This window comes from Pelobates fuscus, chromosome 11 (genome assembly GCF_036172605.1).
Source record: "Pelobates fuscus isolate aPelFus1 chromosome 11, aPelFus1.pri, whole genome shotgun sequence".
In the NCBI taxonomy this organism is placed as follows: Eukaryota; Metazoa; Chordata; class Amphibia; order Anura; family Pelobatidae; genus Pelobates; species Pelobates fuscus.
In genome coordinates, this window is record NC_086327.1 from 93437490 (window position 1) to 93458169 (window position 20680).

The window sequence follows — 20680 nt, forward strand, 5'->3', positions numbered from 1 at the left end:
GATCAACAGCAAAAAACATATGTGAGGAAGGCTGAACTTGATGGACGCAAGTCTCTTTTCAGCTATGTAACTATGTAACTATGCTGCAATGTGAGGTGATGGTCGTAGATGAATGGCACAACAATGGGCCTCAGGATCTCGTCACGGTATCTCTGTGCATTCAAAATGCCATCAATAAAATGCATGTTGTCCATAACATACGCCTGCCCAAACCATAACCCCACCGCCACCATGAGCCACTTGATCCACAATGTGGGCAAAAACAAAAGTGTTGCTTTTATAATTTTGTTCAATGTATATGAGGTATGCAAACAGATTCTACCTCCTGTGCATTTATAATCACACTTACATTTACATAGAAGTAATGAAACAGTAACAAACATCTTTCTTGAGCTGTCTTACATTCCATTTCTTTTACAGTTGTTTCGGTAGCGATTTGGTGCTTTTTTTTGCGAAATGGGCAGCCTATACACCATTAAATCTGGTAAGGTTCCGAACTAGAAGAGTGGGCAGCCTAGAAGCACATTAGCCACTGCCTCAGTGCGCAGGGCTTCTGATGCTTAGACTGCCTATGGTCTCAATTTAATATTGTTGGATAAGCTTTTCAAATAATTTTATAAACGTTGAAAATAATTTTTACAAATTAAAATATCAAAAAAAATATTGTATATATAAAAATTATAAATGTATCAAATTATTACAAAATAAAAATATTTTTCCTAATATTGAATCTTTAAAAAAAAAAAAAATTAAAAGCTTATAAATTAAATACAGAGGACCAATAAGTTTATGAGAGGAAATGTTATGATCGTTTTCCAGCCTCCTAAACATGGTGATGAAAAGCCAAGATGGCATCTATCTGGTCAAGGGGCTAGGAGTCTGTATGTGCAGCGTTTCTGCTTGCATCCCCGACACACAAGACTTAGACAGAGCGGAACTCTGTTCCGGGATGCATCATGTAAATTTTGTGCAAAAATGACGTCTGTTGTCAACGTGCTGGCGATTACATTGTCAGCTTCTACTCTAGGAGGCAACACTGAGTTCGCATCTGCAAGGGGAGGCTTGATCTCCACTGCCTTCATGCAGTCCCACCAAGTCTCCGTTTTGTGCATTTCATTTATTTAATGTACCGTAAATTCCCTCACTCTGTAAGAAGCATTTGATTGGATCACGGAGGTTGAAGCGTGGCATCAGAAAGGGTATGGATGCTAACAATAAACCTTGCCCGGCACTGGATTAAATAGATCACTCTTAACCTATTTTATGAGTTTTTGCATAACTTCTAACAATCCTGGATTTAGACTGACGGGTTCTGACAATCCACCAGGAAAGGCTAGTGTGATTGTGTCAATAAATCCCATGGATGAGCCGGATCTAATAGGGGTATTTTGCCAATAAAGCTCCTTAATCCCATTCAAATGTCACATTTTCCACTGTTCCAAGGTATGTTTTTTTTTTATATACAACTACTATCGTTTGCACTTATTCTACAAGCAAGAAAGTATATATCTATCCACTTCCCTCTTGGACCATAATAAAAATGTCTCAATGCAATATTTATTGCTAAGTGAAAAAAAAAAAAATAAAAAAAAAAAAAAAGCATTTTAGAGTAGAGTTGCCAGATCAAGATTTCATTTATGGACAAACACGAGCAGTGCATATTTAAATGGCTGCTCTAAGCACCATGGCCACATTACTGATTTGAAGTGGGCATGGTGCCTGAAAATTGTGCGTGCAATGTTTCACTGTGGAACGCTGCACATACTGAGTTTAACTACTATGCGGCCAACAAGGTTTCCAGGCTGGCTAATGTCAGTTCTGTGCATATGTAATGCACCCCCACCCTCCCTGTGCCATCCAGCGCACCCTAGTTGACATATGTTACCCAAAACAAACAGGAGTCGCATAAGTAGAAGAAGATCAGGCTGCAGGGAGAACTTGGCTGAGACACTTAAAAGGATGTAAGTTAAAGTTATATTCCTTATTTTGTTTTGGGGGGAACCAGTACAGGAATGGTTACTGTGACTGAAAACAATGTTATTTGGGTGGCCTTGGAATTAAGTAATAATAATAAAGCTGAGCCCTGAAGTACACATTATAAGACTTTCCTATATAATTTGCTGATCTGGCAACCCAATCTTAGAGATGTGAATTGACCAATATCAGAAAGCCGATGGGCATTAAGGCAATTCAAATTTGAATGTGGCTTGATCACACCTGTTTTATTAATAAAACTACATAGAACACAGTAATGATAACAATTTCACACATGCAAGTTCACATTCGGTAAGAGGAAACGCGATTTTGTAGGCAGATAACAGATGCTTGCTGTTATGACTAGCAAAGTATTATGACGAATCATCAGATTACACCGTCCAATCCCCTTTTTTTTTTTGCAAAGCTGCCAGAGGTTAAATGAAAAGCAAAGCATTTGTTTTCTCCTTTGTCCATCATCCAGAGAGTTTAATTATTCCCTTCTCGCATTAACAAGGGAGAAGACTTTAACCCCCTGACTGCCAGGTTTCTGGAAGTGCTACACAAAACAGTAAAGTGGTACATAGTCAAATAGAGGTTTTCAGTATCTTACTTTCTGTGAAATTTCAAGGTTTTAGGACCACTGATACCCTGCATTCAACAATAATTGCATCATCCCCTGGTGTTTCACAACCGTTAATCACATGAATGACTAAGGATATGTTAAAGGGACACTATAGGCACCCAGACCACTTCATCTCATTGACGTAGTCTAAGTGTAGTTTCCCTGTCCCCTTAAGGGTTAACCCCTTAAGGACCAAACTTCGGGAATAAAAGGGAATCATGACATGTCACACATGGCATGTGTCCTTAAGGGGTTAAGGGGACAGGGACACTACACGTGTACAAGATCTGATCAAAACAAAAGCAAAACAAACCCTACAATTTGACTGTCTGTTCAATCATATTTTTCCTATTTTATATTAAGTGCACACAAACTTATATATCATTTTATTCAGAAGAAACTGATTTCCTTTCACATCAAATATTTATATATGAAACAATGTTATATGAATAAAAACTAAAAGAGTGTGACAAATTAAGATATGTTATTTTCTTAATTCTGTGTGGCATTTTAAATGTGAATGGCATAATATTATTCGCTTTTATTGCAATAAAAGGCACATATTTGTGTTCAGCCATTTCCCACGAATATACAAGTACCCTATGTACAGGTTTTATGGGTTTTGGAAATTTACAGGGTCAAATATAAGGCTTCCCCCTTTCCAGTTTTTACACACTGAAAATTGCCAGATTGGTTATGTTGCCTTTGAGACCGTATGGCAGCCTGGGAATGAATATGACCTCCATCATGGCATACCGTTTGAAAAAGTAGACAACCCAAGGTATTCAAAATGGGGTATATGTCCAGTCTTTTATAGTAGCCACTTAGTCATAAACCCTGGCCAAAGTTAGCATTCATATTTTTTACATTTTGTACACAAGTATGCTCTTTAACTGATAATATCATTGTCATGATACGTTTTACTGTTTTAAAACACTCCTAATTGCAGGGACATCTCCCAAGTAAAATAGTACCCCCCATGTACAGGTTTTATGGTATTTTTGAAAAGTTACAGGGCTAAATATAGGGCTTGCACATTAAATTCTCTGGACTCTCTGCCTGGTCGCTCAAATTATAATTAATAAAATCACTTAATTATGTAAAAAGATTTCATAAATATACACATAGTATATATTTATATATATATATATATATATATATATATATATATATATATATCCTTCCTTATATCGACTTTAGATAATGCCTTCCCATGTTAAATTAAATTAAATATACATTTAAGATAGGAGCAAGTTACATTTATTCAAGTGCAGAAGTTACATATAAAAGTAGATTGACGTTTCGACCATGAAAGGTGTTTTGTTGGAAAAAGACTCTGTAGGGTCTAAACTTCGATCTACTTTATTATGTAACTTCTGCACTTGAATACATTTAAATGACTACCATAGGCACCCAGACCACTTCAGCTCAATTAAGTGGTCTGGGTGCCAGGTCCATCTAGGGTTAAGCCTGCAGCTGTAAACATAGCAGTTTCCGAGAAACTGCTATGTTTACACTAGGGTTAATCCAGCCTCTAATGGCTGTCTCATTGACAGCCGCTAGAGGCACTTCTCACTGTGAATATCACAGTGAGAAGACGCTGACGTCCATAGGAAAGTATTGAGAAATGCTTTCCTATTGACCGATTGAAAGCGCGCGCGGCTCTTGCCACGCATGCACATTCAGCAGCTGAAATCGGGAGGAGGGAGAAGAGTCAGGGTAGAGCAGGCAGCAGCAAACTGCAATAAAGATAAGATTTTACTAAATTTAGGAGGATAATTGTGTTCCTGACCCTATAGTGTTCCTTTAAGACTGCATGTGGTGGCTTTCTAGTGGTTTATGGAGTTAAAGCTACACTATAGGGTCGGTAATACAAACGTGTGTTTCAGATCCTATAGTGTTACAAACACTATTAAGGTGGTCGTCCCCTCTTAAATAAGTATTATTTACCTTTATTCCAGCGCCGTGTGGGTCTGCCGTTGCTGGCTCCACCCGATATACCTCCTCAACCGAGATGATGATAATTGACGATCTCAGCCAATTGGATTGGCTGAGATCTTCAATTTTAATGATCTCAGCCAAGGAGGCGGGGCGGGGCAGAGCCAAACACATTGCTGCCCCAAGAAGCATGTCCTTATAGAGATGCATTGAATCAATGCATCTCTATGAGGAATGTTCAGCGTCTCCATGCAGAGTGTGGAGATGCTTAATGTCAGTGCTTCACATTGTGCAGCAATAACCCAAGAAGCACCTCTAGTGACTGCCACTGAAGGTGTCCTTAGGTAGCAATGTAAACACTGCCTTTTCTCTTAAAGTACATTAAGATGTAGTTTTTATGGTGACTATAATGTCCCTTTAACTTCGTGAAATGATGCTGGATGTGTACATGTAGAGTTTTTAAATTCTTCAGAGGAAAGCACAGATTCAATGCTTTCCTATAGGGAAGGCCTAATTAGCGCATGCACTGGGTTCTCTGATTGCCTCCATGTCTGAGGAGGCAGAGACAGCGATGAGGTAGCTCAACGCCTGAAGAAATAAGTGTTAATAGAGTTTTATTTAACATTCGGCCATGGGCAGAGGGACACTACAGCATTAGGAATTACATTTTGTGCGGTCTATATATTCCTATATACAAGAAGATTCTTACCCTCTTTAACACACAAAACACTAAAACTTCCACTGTATAGATTTTTGTGCTAACAATGTGTATAAACAGGCAATCTAAACATTGTAACCACTATAGCTCATTGCAGTGGTTATGGTGCAGAGTATTTGCATTGTGTACCCCTGTTTTCTGTCAAATTGTTTTTAGTGTGGTGTGGTAAATAAAAAAAATAAAGAAAAATTAAAAAATACATATATATGAAAAACTGTGCAGCCTATGGCATGCATATCCTGCCCCCTCTGAGATTGCTGGGTGATAAACAGCATTGAAACATGACCCTTTCCCAGTAGGTCCAGATTGGATGAAATTGATATCAGTAAAGAATAACTGTAAAGTCTGCATGATCAAAGTGGCTAAAGAGAGGGAGGGCTATAGAAGCCATGGAGAGCCTTGTTTTTGTTAAACTTATCCCACATTTTTTGATGATACGTAGGTCAGTGCCCATTGCCTTTTACTGAACTGAAGTGGTTATTGTTTGCTAAGCACCCCTGTAACGCAGTAGTAGCTGAACATTTTCAAAAGCATTGAGCATATGGCATTGCATGCCCCACACCACAGGGTTCTCAATCGGAATGAAGCAGACCATGCGCAGAAGTGCTGTAATTCCTTGAATGGACTTCATTGACCAGTGACTTGCACAGTATCTGGAAGACATCTTGAAATGTTCTACATTTTTCCATTAATGTCCTTTTGTTTGTTTGTGTTTATTTTTTGCTATGGTTATCATTGTTTATATAATATTTTGGAAAATCTCAATAAAGAACATTTTAAGAGCATCGAGAACGAAATGTGCTAGAGTGCCAGGGGTAGACATCCTTTGGCACCCCAGATGTGGAGCACTACATCTCCCCTGATGCTTTGCCAGCATTATGGATATAAAAACATAATGGGAGGTGTAGTCTTTAACATCTGGAGAGCCAAAGGTTGCCTACCCTACGACTGTGCAGATTTCAGGGTTGCTTGGGTTGTTGTTTTTTGTGCATAATATGGATATCTATGATATCTATAAAAACCAAGGTGAGCGGTCTTACCTAAAAAGTTAAAGCGCATGAAAGTTGTCAAGAAGTCAGAAATGACTACAGTGGCAGGACTGAATCTTTTTTTTAATTTGATTAGTCAAATAATATATATATATATATATGTTACTACATATATAGACTAGAAGTCATTTAACATCCATGTCTCATGCAGCCCTAGAATACTGTAGCCTATAAATAGAAAATTTACAATTAAACTAGAGTCGTGAACTTGTGTAAATCATGAGGGAAAAGTCAACATTTCCCGTCTATGTATTTTATATTTACTATGTACATATACACACAGTGACTCTATTTTACTCAAGGTATTATAAAAGTCAAATATATTAGGTTTCACCCACTGTTCATCACTCAAATGGCAACTGGAGATGACATGTGACATTTGAAACTTCAATTTCCTAATACTTAGCATCACCAATAAAACACACATTAAATTCAACAATTCTCCTTAACCACAATCAAAATTTATCATTTGGTCAAAGACTGGGGTTGAGAAAAGAAAAACACACAAAAACTAAAACAAAACAAAACAATTAATGTTTCCTTAAGTGTTTGCAATGTGATGTATGTGTAATTTCTATTTAAAGATATAGCAGGATGTGTACACGGCCACTGAACGCATGTTACACATAGCAGCAGCTATGAAGCAGTAGCTCAGATCACAATCCTTTATATCTGCAATATCTTACAATGACTGAATGGAGCACACACACAATATATCTTACACTCACGCACATCAAACAATAGTGGCACAGAATGCCACCCAACTCTTAGTCCCTTACCTATATTTCATTCCTGGCTGACGCGAGCTGGAATCACTTGGAGTTGGGACATTTTGCACCGAGAGATGTCCTAGACTCCGAGCAACCATTGCTACAGTCCGGAATTTTGTACGAGCGGCAAGGCTAGGACTACTGACATTCTGTCGGTTTATCCGATCGTCTGTGCTCCGGTTTTTCAAACTATGTTCCGAGCATGCGAAGGAGACCTGCATATTTGCTTTGTGCTCTTTAGAATGACTTGTGTAATTCTGTTGAGTTCTCCAGCGTGCTTTCACTCTGTGAGATCATCAAAAATTATATTCCTCGATACCCGCTCTCTTCTAAGCATCCAGGCAAGTCAGAGAGACAGATTGATATGTCAGTTTTTATTGACCACGCTTTCAAGAAGGTCATGAAAGTTGTAACCGATAAGACGACGGATTTCACAGACTATTATCTGATCTCCAAATAAAGCAGTAAAATAGCTCTAAGCTCCCGCAAAACAAATTATTCCACAGAAAAGGGAAACGTTAAAAAATAAATAAAAAAAAAAAAAAAATCACCCCAAAAATCGCAAAGATTTCAAGTTACAGCTTTGATATTTTAAAACAAATATATATATTTCTTTCCTGGTTGGTTTAAAAAAAACCAAAAAAAAACACACACAAAAAAAACGAAATTAATAACTTAGTGTTAAAGTAGTCAACATATGTTTACAGCTACATCAACAAATAAAAAAATAGTCTCATCCGAAACTCCCCAATGAAAACGAAAGCCAAGGATTCAAATTCAAACTAAGTTCGTTGAAGAGCAAATCCAAGAAGCTAAAGCCAAGTCCATTCAGACTACAAGAATCTGTGATCCATACTTCTCCCAAAAGGCACAGATGTAGATCCGTATGCCACAGAGGAGTTATTGCTGCCTTGCATGCTGGATAGATGTTTACTGCAGCTCCTATTCTTTGAGTAGCCTAGTCGACTTCTGAAGTACAGAGCATGCAGAGCTTCTACTAATACTGAGCAATTCAGATGCTTCCTTATGTCAATAAGTCAACCAGTGAGCTGAACTGAATACATTCAGCGATTCATTATTAAGTAAACGGGGATGCACTGTGCTTTCTTCTACAGGAGGATTAGTGGAATACTGCTATTGTGTTGGTGCACTGAAGCTGTGTTAAATAAATACGCTAATCACTCCTGGCTATTATACAATGTGAATGATAAGGATCGCTCGCTCTCTCTCTATAGTTTTACAGAAATATTTTCCCTTGTGAAGTTACTGCTATAATTATATTAAATACATTAAAATAATAAAATAAAAAAATAAGAAACAGAAAAAATAAAGTATAAAAACCCAATGGACACGAGATATGTATTCACAATATAATTAACAAAATGAGGATAGTATTACGTTAATACATGGTAAATATTGTATTGTAACACATTCTGTGTAGTTTAAAAAAGAAATCTATATACATACGTACACACACATGCATAAAAGTTACATTTATGTTTAATCAACCAAAACAAAGGTTGCAAAAAAAATAAAATAAAAGAATGAACTCATGTATATTTAGATGACAAATCAAATCACACACACTTTGTGGATACAATTGTCCGTCATTTGTCAGTAAGATTTTACAGGATCAGAGGCTACCAAAAATGTATCTAAATGGTTAAGTTGAACAGGGGTTAAGCCGAGTACAGGCTGTTGACAAGAATTCTTAATTAAACAAAGATTACTGAAAAACTGTGTAAGTTAAAGAGCTAAAAATCTTTAACATGATCTTTAAAGCTAAAAATATATTGGAATGTGCTTTCTTTAACCGGTTAGTGAGGACAGTCTAGGTAGTTTGAAATTATATATAATTTAACAAATACAAGGTAAAAAAGGATGAGCTGTGGCTACGAAATGGTTAACCTACAGCCTGTCATTTATAGCTTCCATAGGCTAAATCCAGCACCTGCTGCTCTTTAACCTCCCTGCATACATCCATCAGTGCACAGGCTGCTTCATTAGGAACACCTAAAGAAGCACTGTCTTTAACCGTTTGTTGCAGAGGTAAAAGTCTAATAAATGGTTAAAAAACAAAACAAAATTAACAAATTTGTACATTAATCCAAGACACAGGCATCTATATATACATCTATAAAATATATACACACACACACATGCAGTGATGACCATGGGCCGACCAGGGAGATCACATAATCTCTTTGAGCGCAGGGAGAGAGATCCGCAGTCAGCAGGGAGATAAAAGATTTCCATCACGGACCAGCCCTCTGTACCGCCGAGGAGCATGCAGTGAACTGCTCCCAGAAGTGATCAGAGTGTTGCCGCAGGTTATTATGGCACCTCTGACACTTTTGGAACAGCCGCAAGTTAGAACACCGCTGGTGGTGCAGAGCGCTCAAGAGGACCAGGGACCATTATTCCCCCAAGGGGAGCCATAGCAAGGGGTGGACGACTTAATTATTACTGTATTTTAATATCTAAAGGACCCCCCATAGTACAGCGCCTTACCCCAACTATACAGCGCCTTACCCCAACTATACAGCCCTTTACCAACCCACTGTGCAGCCCCTTACCCAGCACAGAAACATTGAATATAACAGCAGATAAGAATTTTCTAAATACATTCATTAGTCCCTGGCCTTATCTTATATCTAGGATAGCCTATCCCCACATGCTTTAACTCCCTCACTGTGTTGACCTCTACCAACTTAGCCGGAAGGCTATTCCATTCCACTATCCTCTCAGTAAAGTAATACTTCCCCCTCTAATTTAAAACAATGTCCTCTTTATCACCTCACTGTGCAGCCCCTTACCACTTCCACTGTGCAGCCCCTTACTCCCCTCACTGTGCAGATCTTTACCTCCACAGTACAGCCCTTATCCACCACAGGCATAGTAGAGCCCCAATTCCCCCTTACCCTCCCTCTGCGCAGCCCCTTACCCATCCACAGTAAAGCCTCATACCCCCAGAGTAAAACCTCTTAACCCCACCCCACAGTGCTGCCCCTATCCACCACATACATAGTATAGACCCAATCCCCCCTGCACACACAGTACCGCCTCTATCCCCCACAGATAGAGGACAGTTCCCATCCAATAGACACAGTGCAGCCCCTTTCCCTCCCACATTACAGCTCTCATCCCTGCCTCATTACAGCCCCTCTTCCACCCCCCATTAAAAACGCTATTCCTCTCACATTGTGCAGACCCTACTATCCCCACACACATTATAGCCCGTATTCTTCCATACATTGTCCCTATACACGCACACACTACTTTCCCTATCCACTCTGCACATGCAATATAATTCATATCTATAAATACACTACAACCCCATTCCCCAAACCACCCGCGCACACTACTGCCCTATCCAGACACACAGTGGACTGCGAACAGCCCCATCCACACACAATCCCACATGCACATAGAACCGCAATTAGCCTATCCTGCACACATTAACATGACAAGCAACCTCCAAAAGGATACACCACCGCACGTAGTCTCTCCCACAAACACACTCTACCCTCTTTTAACCCTGTACCTTTTGTGTTCTCTGGTTTGTTACACTTATGAGGAAATCAGAGACAAGTCACCAGCAAACACAGAAGGCACGTATCATTATAATAACTTGCACTGCGTTAAACACAGGGCAGTTTTGCCCAATGTTAGAGCTCTTCAGCGGGTCTCTGCAAATGGGCTGCCCTTGACGGGCTTCCACTGACATGCCCACTTTGGGGTGAAGTGCGTGCCAATGATGACACAGCATGCCCCTTCATATTGGCTTGCCCTGCCTTAAAATGCCCGAGTCCAAGTTGAAAGCCATTTTGGCTTACTAGTATCAGAGTCGGTCGTCACATAAATTAGGGAGCCCTGCCAGTGCTGTGGAGTTTTAGTCAATTTCGGGTTACTGGTGACAAAAGTACCATAAAGTGAGCAATCAGACTTGAAGATTTTGCCTACCAAAATCATAGCTCTATTATATTTATGATACATTTACAAGGTTATCATTGAATTTAAACAGTTACAGGTATATTATTGTGATACGATTTTAGGTATCCGCAAACGCTGCGCATATGAAAAAAACTACCTTTGTTTCTTGACTCACACATGCAATATACATCTTTACACTAAAACAAGCACACAGGAGAATCCTTTAATTACAGCTATAGGTATTTCCCGTGGGATACTACATAATTACCAATGATACTGGACAAACGTCACCAACACCTGACTTGCAAAATGAGTAGAAGAACAACACACAGCGATTAAGCTATAACACAAGAATACATGAGGATGTACACGCTTTATAATTTGTTTGGGGAAAATATCCTATATAGAAGAACATACACTTTTCTTTTTCTTCAATGCTATGCATGCCTTGCTGAAACATTACATATTCTTTAAAATCGCAATAAATCAAAAAAGAAATAAAAATAATAAATTGGGATAACCTTGCTGAAGAAGGACCCTACTCTCAATTAAGAAATAAAATTATCTTGGGAGCTGTAATGTCTAGTGTATCTCACCTTGATCATGAACAGAATGGATTATAAAAGGGAAACAAAGCATCCAGAGATTAGATGGGGAAAAAAAAACCATACAATATAGCTGATGGAATTACAACGACCTGCTCATTGCCCATACATACAATATAGCTGATGGAATTGCCCATACATACAAAATATAAGGCTACAATCAGAGTTTGTCACAGTGCACAAAAGGAAGAGTTCACAAAGTATCATTTTACTCCTGTATTATTATTATTAGCCTAATCCAGAGAATGAGTAACTTCCAACTGCAGAAGGTGTTGAATGGTAACGATTTGATGTATGGGCAATGTTGGTAATGGAACAGTGAGGAAGAGGACCTCTCGTTTAGGAATCTCTGCAGTAGTCGGATTACACTGCACAGGAAGATGATGGACAGCTGGACTGGTGGTATTAAAAAAAGAAAAAAAAAAAAAAAACTACAAATTTGTAAAGGGCACATTTTTGCAATTTATAGAGGAGGGACAAAAAGGCAGAACATCATTTAAAAGTATTGGATAAATCTGGGCCATCTTTAATACTAAATTGACCCTGGGCAAGCATTAGCCTTGGCCCCCTGGAACATGTCCCCTAGCTTGCCCTCACTGGCATGCAATCACACCCTACAACACCCCATCACAGTGACGGCACTAAAGAAGAGAGGGCCATGTGGCAAGAATTTTTTTTTGTGCCTCTTATCGCAAGGGTGGCCAAAAAGTAGATCGCCACTGTCATGCAGCTCCAACAATGCTTTGACAGCTTGGGCTCCTCATTTTCCCATGCTTGCAGGGTTGTATTTAGTACTAAGCAGTGTTTGTTTGTTTGAATGTATGTTTTTGTATGGTGTATCTTTGTGTGACTGTAGGAGTATGTGTATATGTGGTGTTTATGAGTAGTGTTGATTTTTCAATGCAATATATTTTTTGAAGTGGTCTGGGTGCAGTGTCCCAGTCAAACTTAGTCCTGCAATATAAAATACTGCAGTTTTAGAGAAATTGCAATGTTTACACTGCAGTACTAAGACAGCCACTAGAGGCATCAGTCCCAGCGGAGGGACAGGGCACTGAGACTCCTCACTTGATTTGCTCATTTTATTCTGATTAAAACACAGAGATAGAGTGAGGACCTTGCCAAAGAAATCCAAGGAGGGGATTATACCACGAATGCCTTATCCACAGATCAGTTTGTCTGCTTCGTCAAATGTGAGTACAAATTTCTTATATACTACTCCTGGTTTATATTTATACATGAAGCACTATTGTTGTTGTCTTTTCTATTTATTTTGGGTTCTTACAATCACCATTTTGCCGAGATACCCACTGACTACTATCTCGTACGTATCCTATACAGTAAGGGAAAAAAGTATTTCATCCCCTGCTGATTTTAAACGTTGGCCCCCTGACAAATAAATGATCAGTCTATAATTTTAATGGTAGGTGTATTTTATTTAACAGCTAGAGACGGAATAAAAAAAAAAAAAAAAACAGTTGGTGTGATTATTCGCAAATGGAAGAAACACAAAATAACTGTCAGTCTTCCTCGATCTGGTGCTCCATGCAAGAGCTCACCTCGTGGAGTTTCAATGATCATGAGAACTGTGAGGAATCAGCCCAGAACTACACGGGATGATCTTGTTAACCATAGTGACCATAGGCACCAAGAAAACAATTGGTAACACACTACACCGTGAAGGACTGAAATCTTGCAGCGCCCGCAAGGTCCCCCTGCTCAAGAAAGTACATGTACAGGCTGTCTGAAGTTTGCCAATGAACATCTGAATGATTTAGAGGAGAACTGGGTGAAAGTGTTGCGGTCAGATGAGACCAAAATCGAGTTCTTTGGCATCAACTCAACTCGCCGTGTTTGGAGGAGGAGGAATGCTGCCTATGACCCCAAGAACACAATCCCCACCATCAAACACGGAGGTGGAAACATTATGTTTTGGGGGTGTTTTTCTGCTAAGTGGACAAGACAACTACACCGCATCAAAGGGACGATGGACGGTCCATGTATTGTCAAATTTTGGGTGAGAACTTCCTTCCCTAAGCCAGGGCATTGACAATGGGTCGTGGATGGGTATTCCAGCATAACAATGACCCAAAACACACAGGCAACAAAGCAGTGGCTCAGAAGCACATGGAGTCCTGGAGTGGCCTAACCAGTCTCCAGATCTTAATCCCATAGAAAATCTGTGGAGGGAGCTGAAAGTTCGTGTTGCCACACATCAGCCTCTAAACCTTAATGACTTGGAGAGGATCTGCAAAGAGGAGTGGGACAAAATCCATCCTGAGATGTGTGCAAACCTGGTTGCCAACTACAAGAACCGTCTGACCTTTGTGATTGTCAACAATGGTTTTGCCACCAAGTACTAAGTCAAAGGGGTCAAATACTTATTTCACTCATTGACATGCAAATCAATTGATAACTTTTTTGACATGCGTTTTTCTGGATATTTTTGTTTTGCTATTTCTGTCACTCACTTTTAAAACACAGCTACCATTAAAATTATAGACTGATCATTTCTTTTTCAGTGGGCAAACGGTCAAAATCAGTAAATGAACATGGGGATTATACTATTATATGCCATGCACACTAGAGCTGGTATTAGCTCATAAAAACGTGAGTAGAATTACATAAACTCTATGCACTATTAGGACTAGAAACTATTGTGATATACCATCTGGTTGTTTCTCTGTTTCTTGTATTTCATACGGATCCCCAGCTTTCTCCTGTTTTGAGAAAGAAAAAACAACAACTCTTCCACAGAATCTGGCTGCTGTTTTTACAAGTTTGCTTTTATTTGGACATTTCTAGTATTACTACTCCATTTAGTCTCTCTCTGACTATTGGTTATTTTTTACTGTTTTATTGTGAATATTTCATATTATTATCTTATCTGGCGCAACCTTCTGTTCTTTTGTAGCTCATCTCTTTAACCCCTTAACGCTGTTACGGCGTTCCATGCCATCCCCCTATTAATGGGCTTTAAAGCCTTTGCCTCGGCATGGAACGCTGTAATGGCCTTCAGCCCCAGTGCCCAGCACAGACTCACCTCCGCCGTGGTCCACGGCTGGGGGACTGCCTGACAGCCCAGGCAGTCCTCCCTCAGCAATTTAGGCCCCTCCGGGCCATGTGATAGCTCTTAAAGCGCGATCACATAGCGGGCATAGCTGCCTGCAGGGAGACTGCCTGGGCTGTCAGTCAGTCCCCCTACTGTTGGAAAAATGAACATCAAATCATTATTGTATATATAATAAAAATAATAAAGAAAAAAAAAAATAAAGAATATAGATATCTAATTTCATTCTAACTATTTTGAATATATATATATATATATATATATATGTATATATCAAAAGACACAATTAAATTATATATATATAATTATTATATATATATATATATATATATATATATATATATATATATATATATATATATATATATATATATATATATATATATATATATATATATATTATACAGAAAGAAGGCTTGCACTCCCGGTCTGTCTCATGGTAAAAAAATCCTCTTTATTCCAGTATTCTTAAAACATGATTCAATTCATCAACGTTTCAACCATCCATTGTGGCTTTCATCAGGATCAGTTTAGAACGAGACAGACCGTGAGTGCAAGCCTTCTTTCTGTATATTCTACAATTTTTTTGGCTATGGCTATATGCACCCGGCATTTTGTTAATTTCTAAAAGTGTGTGTGCAGGGTACCAGTGGCATATTATATATATATATATATATATATATTTTTTTTTTTATTTAATTACATAAATAATTACATATACACGTATCTATGCATATATATTTAAATTCTACATGTATATTTATCTTTTTACATAATTTAGTAATTTTATTAATTATAATTTGAAGGACCTGCCTAACAACCCAGGCAGAAAGCCCAGAGAATTCAATTTGCAAACCCTATATTTAGCCCTGTAACTTTTCAAAACCCAACAAAACCTGTACTGTTGTTTTCGGGAGACTGTTTGAAAACAGTAAAAATGTGTCACAACGATGATGATATCAGTAAAAGTGCAGTTTTTGTGGGAAAAATGCAAAAAAACTAATGTGAATGCTAACTTTGGCCAGCGTTTGTGACTAAGTGGCTACTAAACAAGAATAGATATACCCCATTTTGAATACCCTGGGTTGTCTACTTTTTTTAAATTGTATGCCATGATGGGGGTAATTATTATTTCTGGGCTGCTATACCGTCTCAAAGGCAACATAACCAATCTGGTAAATTTCAAAGTGTAAAAATGGGAATGGGCGAGTCCAAAACAGCATGAAACCTGGACACGAGGGATATTGTTGTACTCGTGAGACATTTCCAAAAACAAATATGAGTGTTTTAGAGCAATAAAATATATAATGCTGATAATATCATCGGTAAAATTGAAGATTTTTGTGCAAAATGCAAAAAAACTAACATGAACGCTAACTTTGGCGAGGGTTTGTGACTAAGTGGCTACTAAAATAGACTGAACATTTGAATTACTCTGGGTTGTCTATGCCATAAAAGGGGTATGCCATAAAAGGGGTAAAAGGGGTAATTTTCCTTACTGGGCTGCTATATGGTCTCAAAGGTAACATAGGCCCAGCAAACAAACCTGGCAAAAATGTAATGTGTAAAAACTGAAAAAGGGGAAAGCCCTATATTTGACCCTGAAACTTTCCAACACCCAGTGCCGGCATTAGGCCTTTGGACGTCCTGTGCGATAAATCTTCACAGCGCCTCTTCCTGGCCACACCCCCTCACTCAGTTGCTCCTTTCTCCGCATGAGGGCATATTGCCTCATTTTTCATTAATTTTAAGTGGTCATGGTGATAGGACCCTGGATGTGCAGTGTTCCTGCTTTGAAATACTGCACATTCAGAGTTCTTTGTAATTGTGTGCTGAGGGCTAGTTACACCTACAGCACATATGTTCTGAGCTACCTAATCACAACTCTGTGAAAAATTTACATCTGTCAATGTGCACAACACGCTGGCAACATACATAATAATCTTCTTCCTTGCAGGCAGAGCACCTGCAAGGGGAAGATTACTTTCTCCTCAATCCCACTCAATGGGTGCTTTATTTTGAGTTTTCTTTTTTAATTAAAAACCTTCCCCTCCCCTTCCTCTCTATGAGAAGCCTGCGATTTGACCATGCGAGGCTCCCTGTGACATCAGATGGGGGAGGGAGCTCTATGCCGGGAGCTTTGCTTGGCGTTGGATTCAAGATAAGTTTTAACTTATTAAAATTCTAATTGTGGAGAAGAGTGATTCTAATTGTGGAGAAGAGTTTGAGAAACCCTTTAAATAATTATAGGGATGTTGTTTGTGTAGCATGGCAGTGTGAATATGGCCTGTGTTTTGTAGCATGGTGTATAAAGTTGGGGTTGTACTTGTGTAGCATGGAAGTGTGTGTGAATGTGGATTGTGGCTGTAGATATAAGTTTCTGTAAGGTGGCAGTGTTTAAATTTGGGGATGTATTTGAACAGCATGTATAAAAGAGTGTATTTCTGTATTGTGTCAGTATCTGTACATGTAGTGTTAAGTAGTGTGAGATTTTTTTATGGGGTCTATGTGTATGTCAATTTATTTTCCAACCAATTCTCTCTACCCCCGTCCTTCATTTTGCTCCTCTTTCCTCCTTAAATCAGACTCAATCCTTAGCTCCCTTCATATTATGTCACTCTTATTATCTTATTTCCTTTGTCTTTCTCCCGCCAGCTACAATAAAATAAATATTTGTAAAATTTCAAAATACAATTATTATTTTTTTTTTTATCCCCTGTGGTCCTACCCAGGGGCTTACCTAGAGCATTTGGCATCCGGGGCGGATCCTTTGCTTGGCAACCCCTCACACCCCCCACTGTCAGGCCCCTTATAAAGACTACTGTCCCAATACAAAACCTCTGCCCCTTCTACAAAATCCCTGCAGCCCCACACACACATTTACAGGCAGAAAGTCACACACACATTTACAGGCAGACAGTTACACACACAGTTACAGGCAGCCAGGGGCGGACTGACCAGTTGGGCACTTCGGACATGGTCCGAGGGCCCGGCTGGGAGTGGGGCCCGCCGCCAGAGCCGCCATCAGGGGGCCCGGCGGCAGGGCCGGATTGCCCCACCGCGGCCTCGGCATCTGTGCATGTAAATGCCACCGGGTGGCCGGTCCGGTGGCACACTGAAGGGGCCGGCCACGGTACATGCTGGAGCCGCCGGGCCGGGTGGCAGCCTCGCCGGTCCGGCAGCACTCCTGTCAGGCTGTCAGTAACGCTGAGGACGGAAGGAGGGGAGGAGCATGTCTCTCTCACATGCTCCTTTGCGGTTCCCACAATTCCCAGCACAGGATGTGGGAACCGCAAAGGAGCATGTGAGAGAGACATGCTCCTCCCCTCCTTCCGTCCTCAGCGTTACTGACAGCCTGACAGGAGTGCCGCCGGACCGGCGAGGCTGCCACCCGGCCCGGCGGCTCCAGCATGTACCCGGCCCCTTCAGTCTTCTCTTGGTAAATGGGAGGGGGAAAAATAAACAGAGAGGGGGAAAAGATAGAGGCAGGGGAAGAAACAGACAGGGGGAGGGGAAGGAAAGAGACAGAGGGGGGGAGAGAGTGACACAGGGAAAGGAGGGAGAAATAGACAGGGGGGGAGAGTGAGACACAGGGGGAGAAAGAAGGGGAATAGATAGATGGTGGAGGGGGGAGAAAGAGACAGAGGGGAAGAGAGATGTGGGGTAGGGAGAGACAGGGAAAGGGGGGAGAAAGAGACAGAGGGGACGAGAGATGTGGGGTAGAGAGAGAGACACAGGGAAAGGGGGGAGAAAGAGACAGGGGACGAGAGATGTGGGGTAGAGAGAGACACAGGGAAAGGGGGGAGAAAAAGACAGGGGATGAGAGATGTGGGGTAGAGAGAGACACAGGGAAAGGGGGGAGAAAGAGACAGAGGGGAAGAGATATGTGGGGTAGAGAGAGACACAGGGAAAGGGGGAGAAAGAGACAGGGGACGAGAGATGTGGGGTAGAGAGAGACACAGGGAAAGGGGGGAGAAAGAGACAGGGGACGAGAGATGTGGGGTAGAGAGAGACACAGGGAAAGGGGGAGAAAGAGAGAGGGGATGAGAGATGTGGGGTAGAGAGAGACACAGGGAAAGGGGGGAGAAAGAGACAGAGGGGACGAGAGATGTGGGGTAGAGAGAGACACAGGGAAAGGAGGGAGAGAGACAGGGGGGAAGAGTGAGACACAGGGGGAGAAAGAAGGGGAATAGAGAGATGGTGGAGGGGGGAGAAAGAGACAGAGGGGACGAGAGATGTGGGGTAGAGAGAGACACAGGGAAAGGGGGGGAGAAAGAGACAGAGGGGACGAGAGATGTGGGGTAGAGAGAGACACAGGGAAAGGGAGGAGAAAGAGACAGAGGGGACGAGAGACACAGGGAGAAAGGAGAGAGACCCACAAGGGGAGGGGGAGAAAGAGGCAGAGGGGGAAGAGAGACTGGGAAGGAGAGGGGAGACATGGACACAGAGGAGCAGTGAGGGGGAGAAAGAAACATACAGAGGGACTGGGGGAGACAAAAAGGCACACAGTAGGGCTGTATATATAATTGGTGGATCGCCCCAGCCGATCTCTCTCCCCGGTCTGCAGGCACCGTGCGGGCAGCTGGCAGGGAGGGAAGAAGAGAGGGCCCGGGAGCTTAGCCTGCAGCTTCTCTGGGTCCTTCTCACGCAAGCACAGAGCGTTGCCGCAGTTACCACGGCAACGCTCCGGCTCTCGCAAGAGTGAACTCTAGCCCTGGAGCTACGGGCTAGAGTTCACTCTCAACACTGCGACCACCAGGGATTCCTGGTGGTCGCAGTAGTGAGAGTGAACTCTAGCCCCATACACACACTGCCCCCCCCCACACACACCATACACATTCACTCACTGCCCCCCATACACACACACACTGTCCCCACACACACCCTACACATTTACACACATTGCCTCACACACACACATACACAGACCCCCATACACAGCCCCCCATACTAACATTGCCACACACCCTATATGTTCACACACACACACACACACACACACACTGAACCTTTCACACACTCTGCACCCCTCACACATTGCACCACTGCTCCTATACCCTACTACAGCCCCATATCCCAGCAGACCCCAGGTAAGTTTTCAAACTGTTCTTAAACGGTTTGACTACTTACTCTGGGAGGGGGTCCTGGCCCTCCTGGCACCATAACCACTACACAGAGCAGCAGTGGTTATTGTGCATGGATTATTTCTTTAAATAATCTACAAGTGCCCCCGTAGCCAGCCCACAGGCCAGCCAGCCAGCCCACAAGCCAACCAAGCCACCAGTTAGCCAGCCCACAGGCCAGCCAGGCCAGCAGCCAGCCACAGGCCAGTAGCCAGCCCACAGACTTACAACAAGCCACAGGCTTACAGCCAGCAAGCCCACAGCCTGCCGGCAGTAGCCAGCAAGCCCACAGCCTGCCGGCAGTAGCCAGCAAGCCCACAGCCTGCCGGGAAGCCACAGCCTGCCAGCCGCAGCCAGCAAGCCCACAGCCTTCCAGCAACAGTAATTAAGGTTGGAGGAGCCAACTTGGCCTAGGTATCAGCAAGCTATGTTGTGTTGCTATATTGTAAATAGGAACCAGAGTGTTGGAGAGACCCCCCTCCAGGCCCCCATTAGACTCCATTGTTGTCTCTAATGGGGCTCGAGTAGATTCTTTCTAACACTCTCTAAATAACACTGAGATAGCCTCTGCTAGAAAGACCCCCCCCCCCCATGGCCCATTAGCCCTCAATTGTAGTCTCTACTGGGGCCTTGAGGGGATTATTGCACTTTTGTTCCTTGTGTCTAAAGATTGTGTAGGGTGTGGCTGGAGGCGGGACAAGGGTGGGGCTTGCTACGGAGCATGGGTGGGGCCTGTAAGGGGGCCCTTGATTTATTTTGCCCGTGGGCCCTGAGGGTTCTCAGTCCGCCCCTGCAGGCAGCCAGTTTTACACACACACACACACACACACACACACACACACACACACACACACACACACTTACAGGCAGGCAGT

At 41.6% G+C, this 20680-nt stretch overlaps 1 protein-coding gene across 8 annotated transcripts in view; it reads right to left on the reverse strand.

Moving 5' to 3' along the window:
- The window catches only part of KCNAB2 (potassium voltage-gated channel subfamily A regulatory beta subunit 2), a 189977-nt gene that overhangs the window by 39037 nt on the left and 130260 nt on the right, over nucleotides 1-20680 (reverse strand). Inside the window, exon 1 of one of the 8 annotated variants that reach the window (XM_063436202.1) lies at nucleotides 7084-7608. The exons of 6 other annotated variants lie outside the window; for them this stretch is intronic. In XM_063436202.1, the coding sequence (XP_063292272.1) occupies nucleotides 7084-7295 (212 nt within the window). In that variant the 5' untranslated portion in view covers nucleotides 7296-7608. Of the gene's footprint in view, nucleotides 1-7083; nucleotides 7609-20680 lie in introns of those variants that run through there. One more of the 8 variants, XM_063436203.1, reaches the window with a different exon arrangement.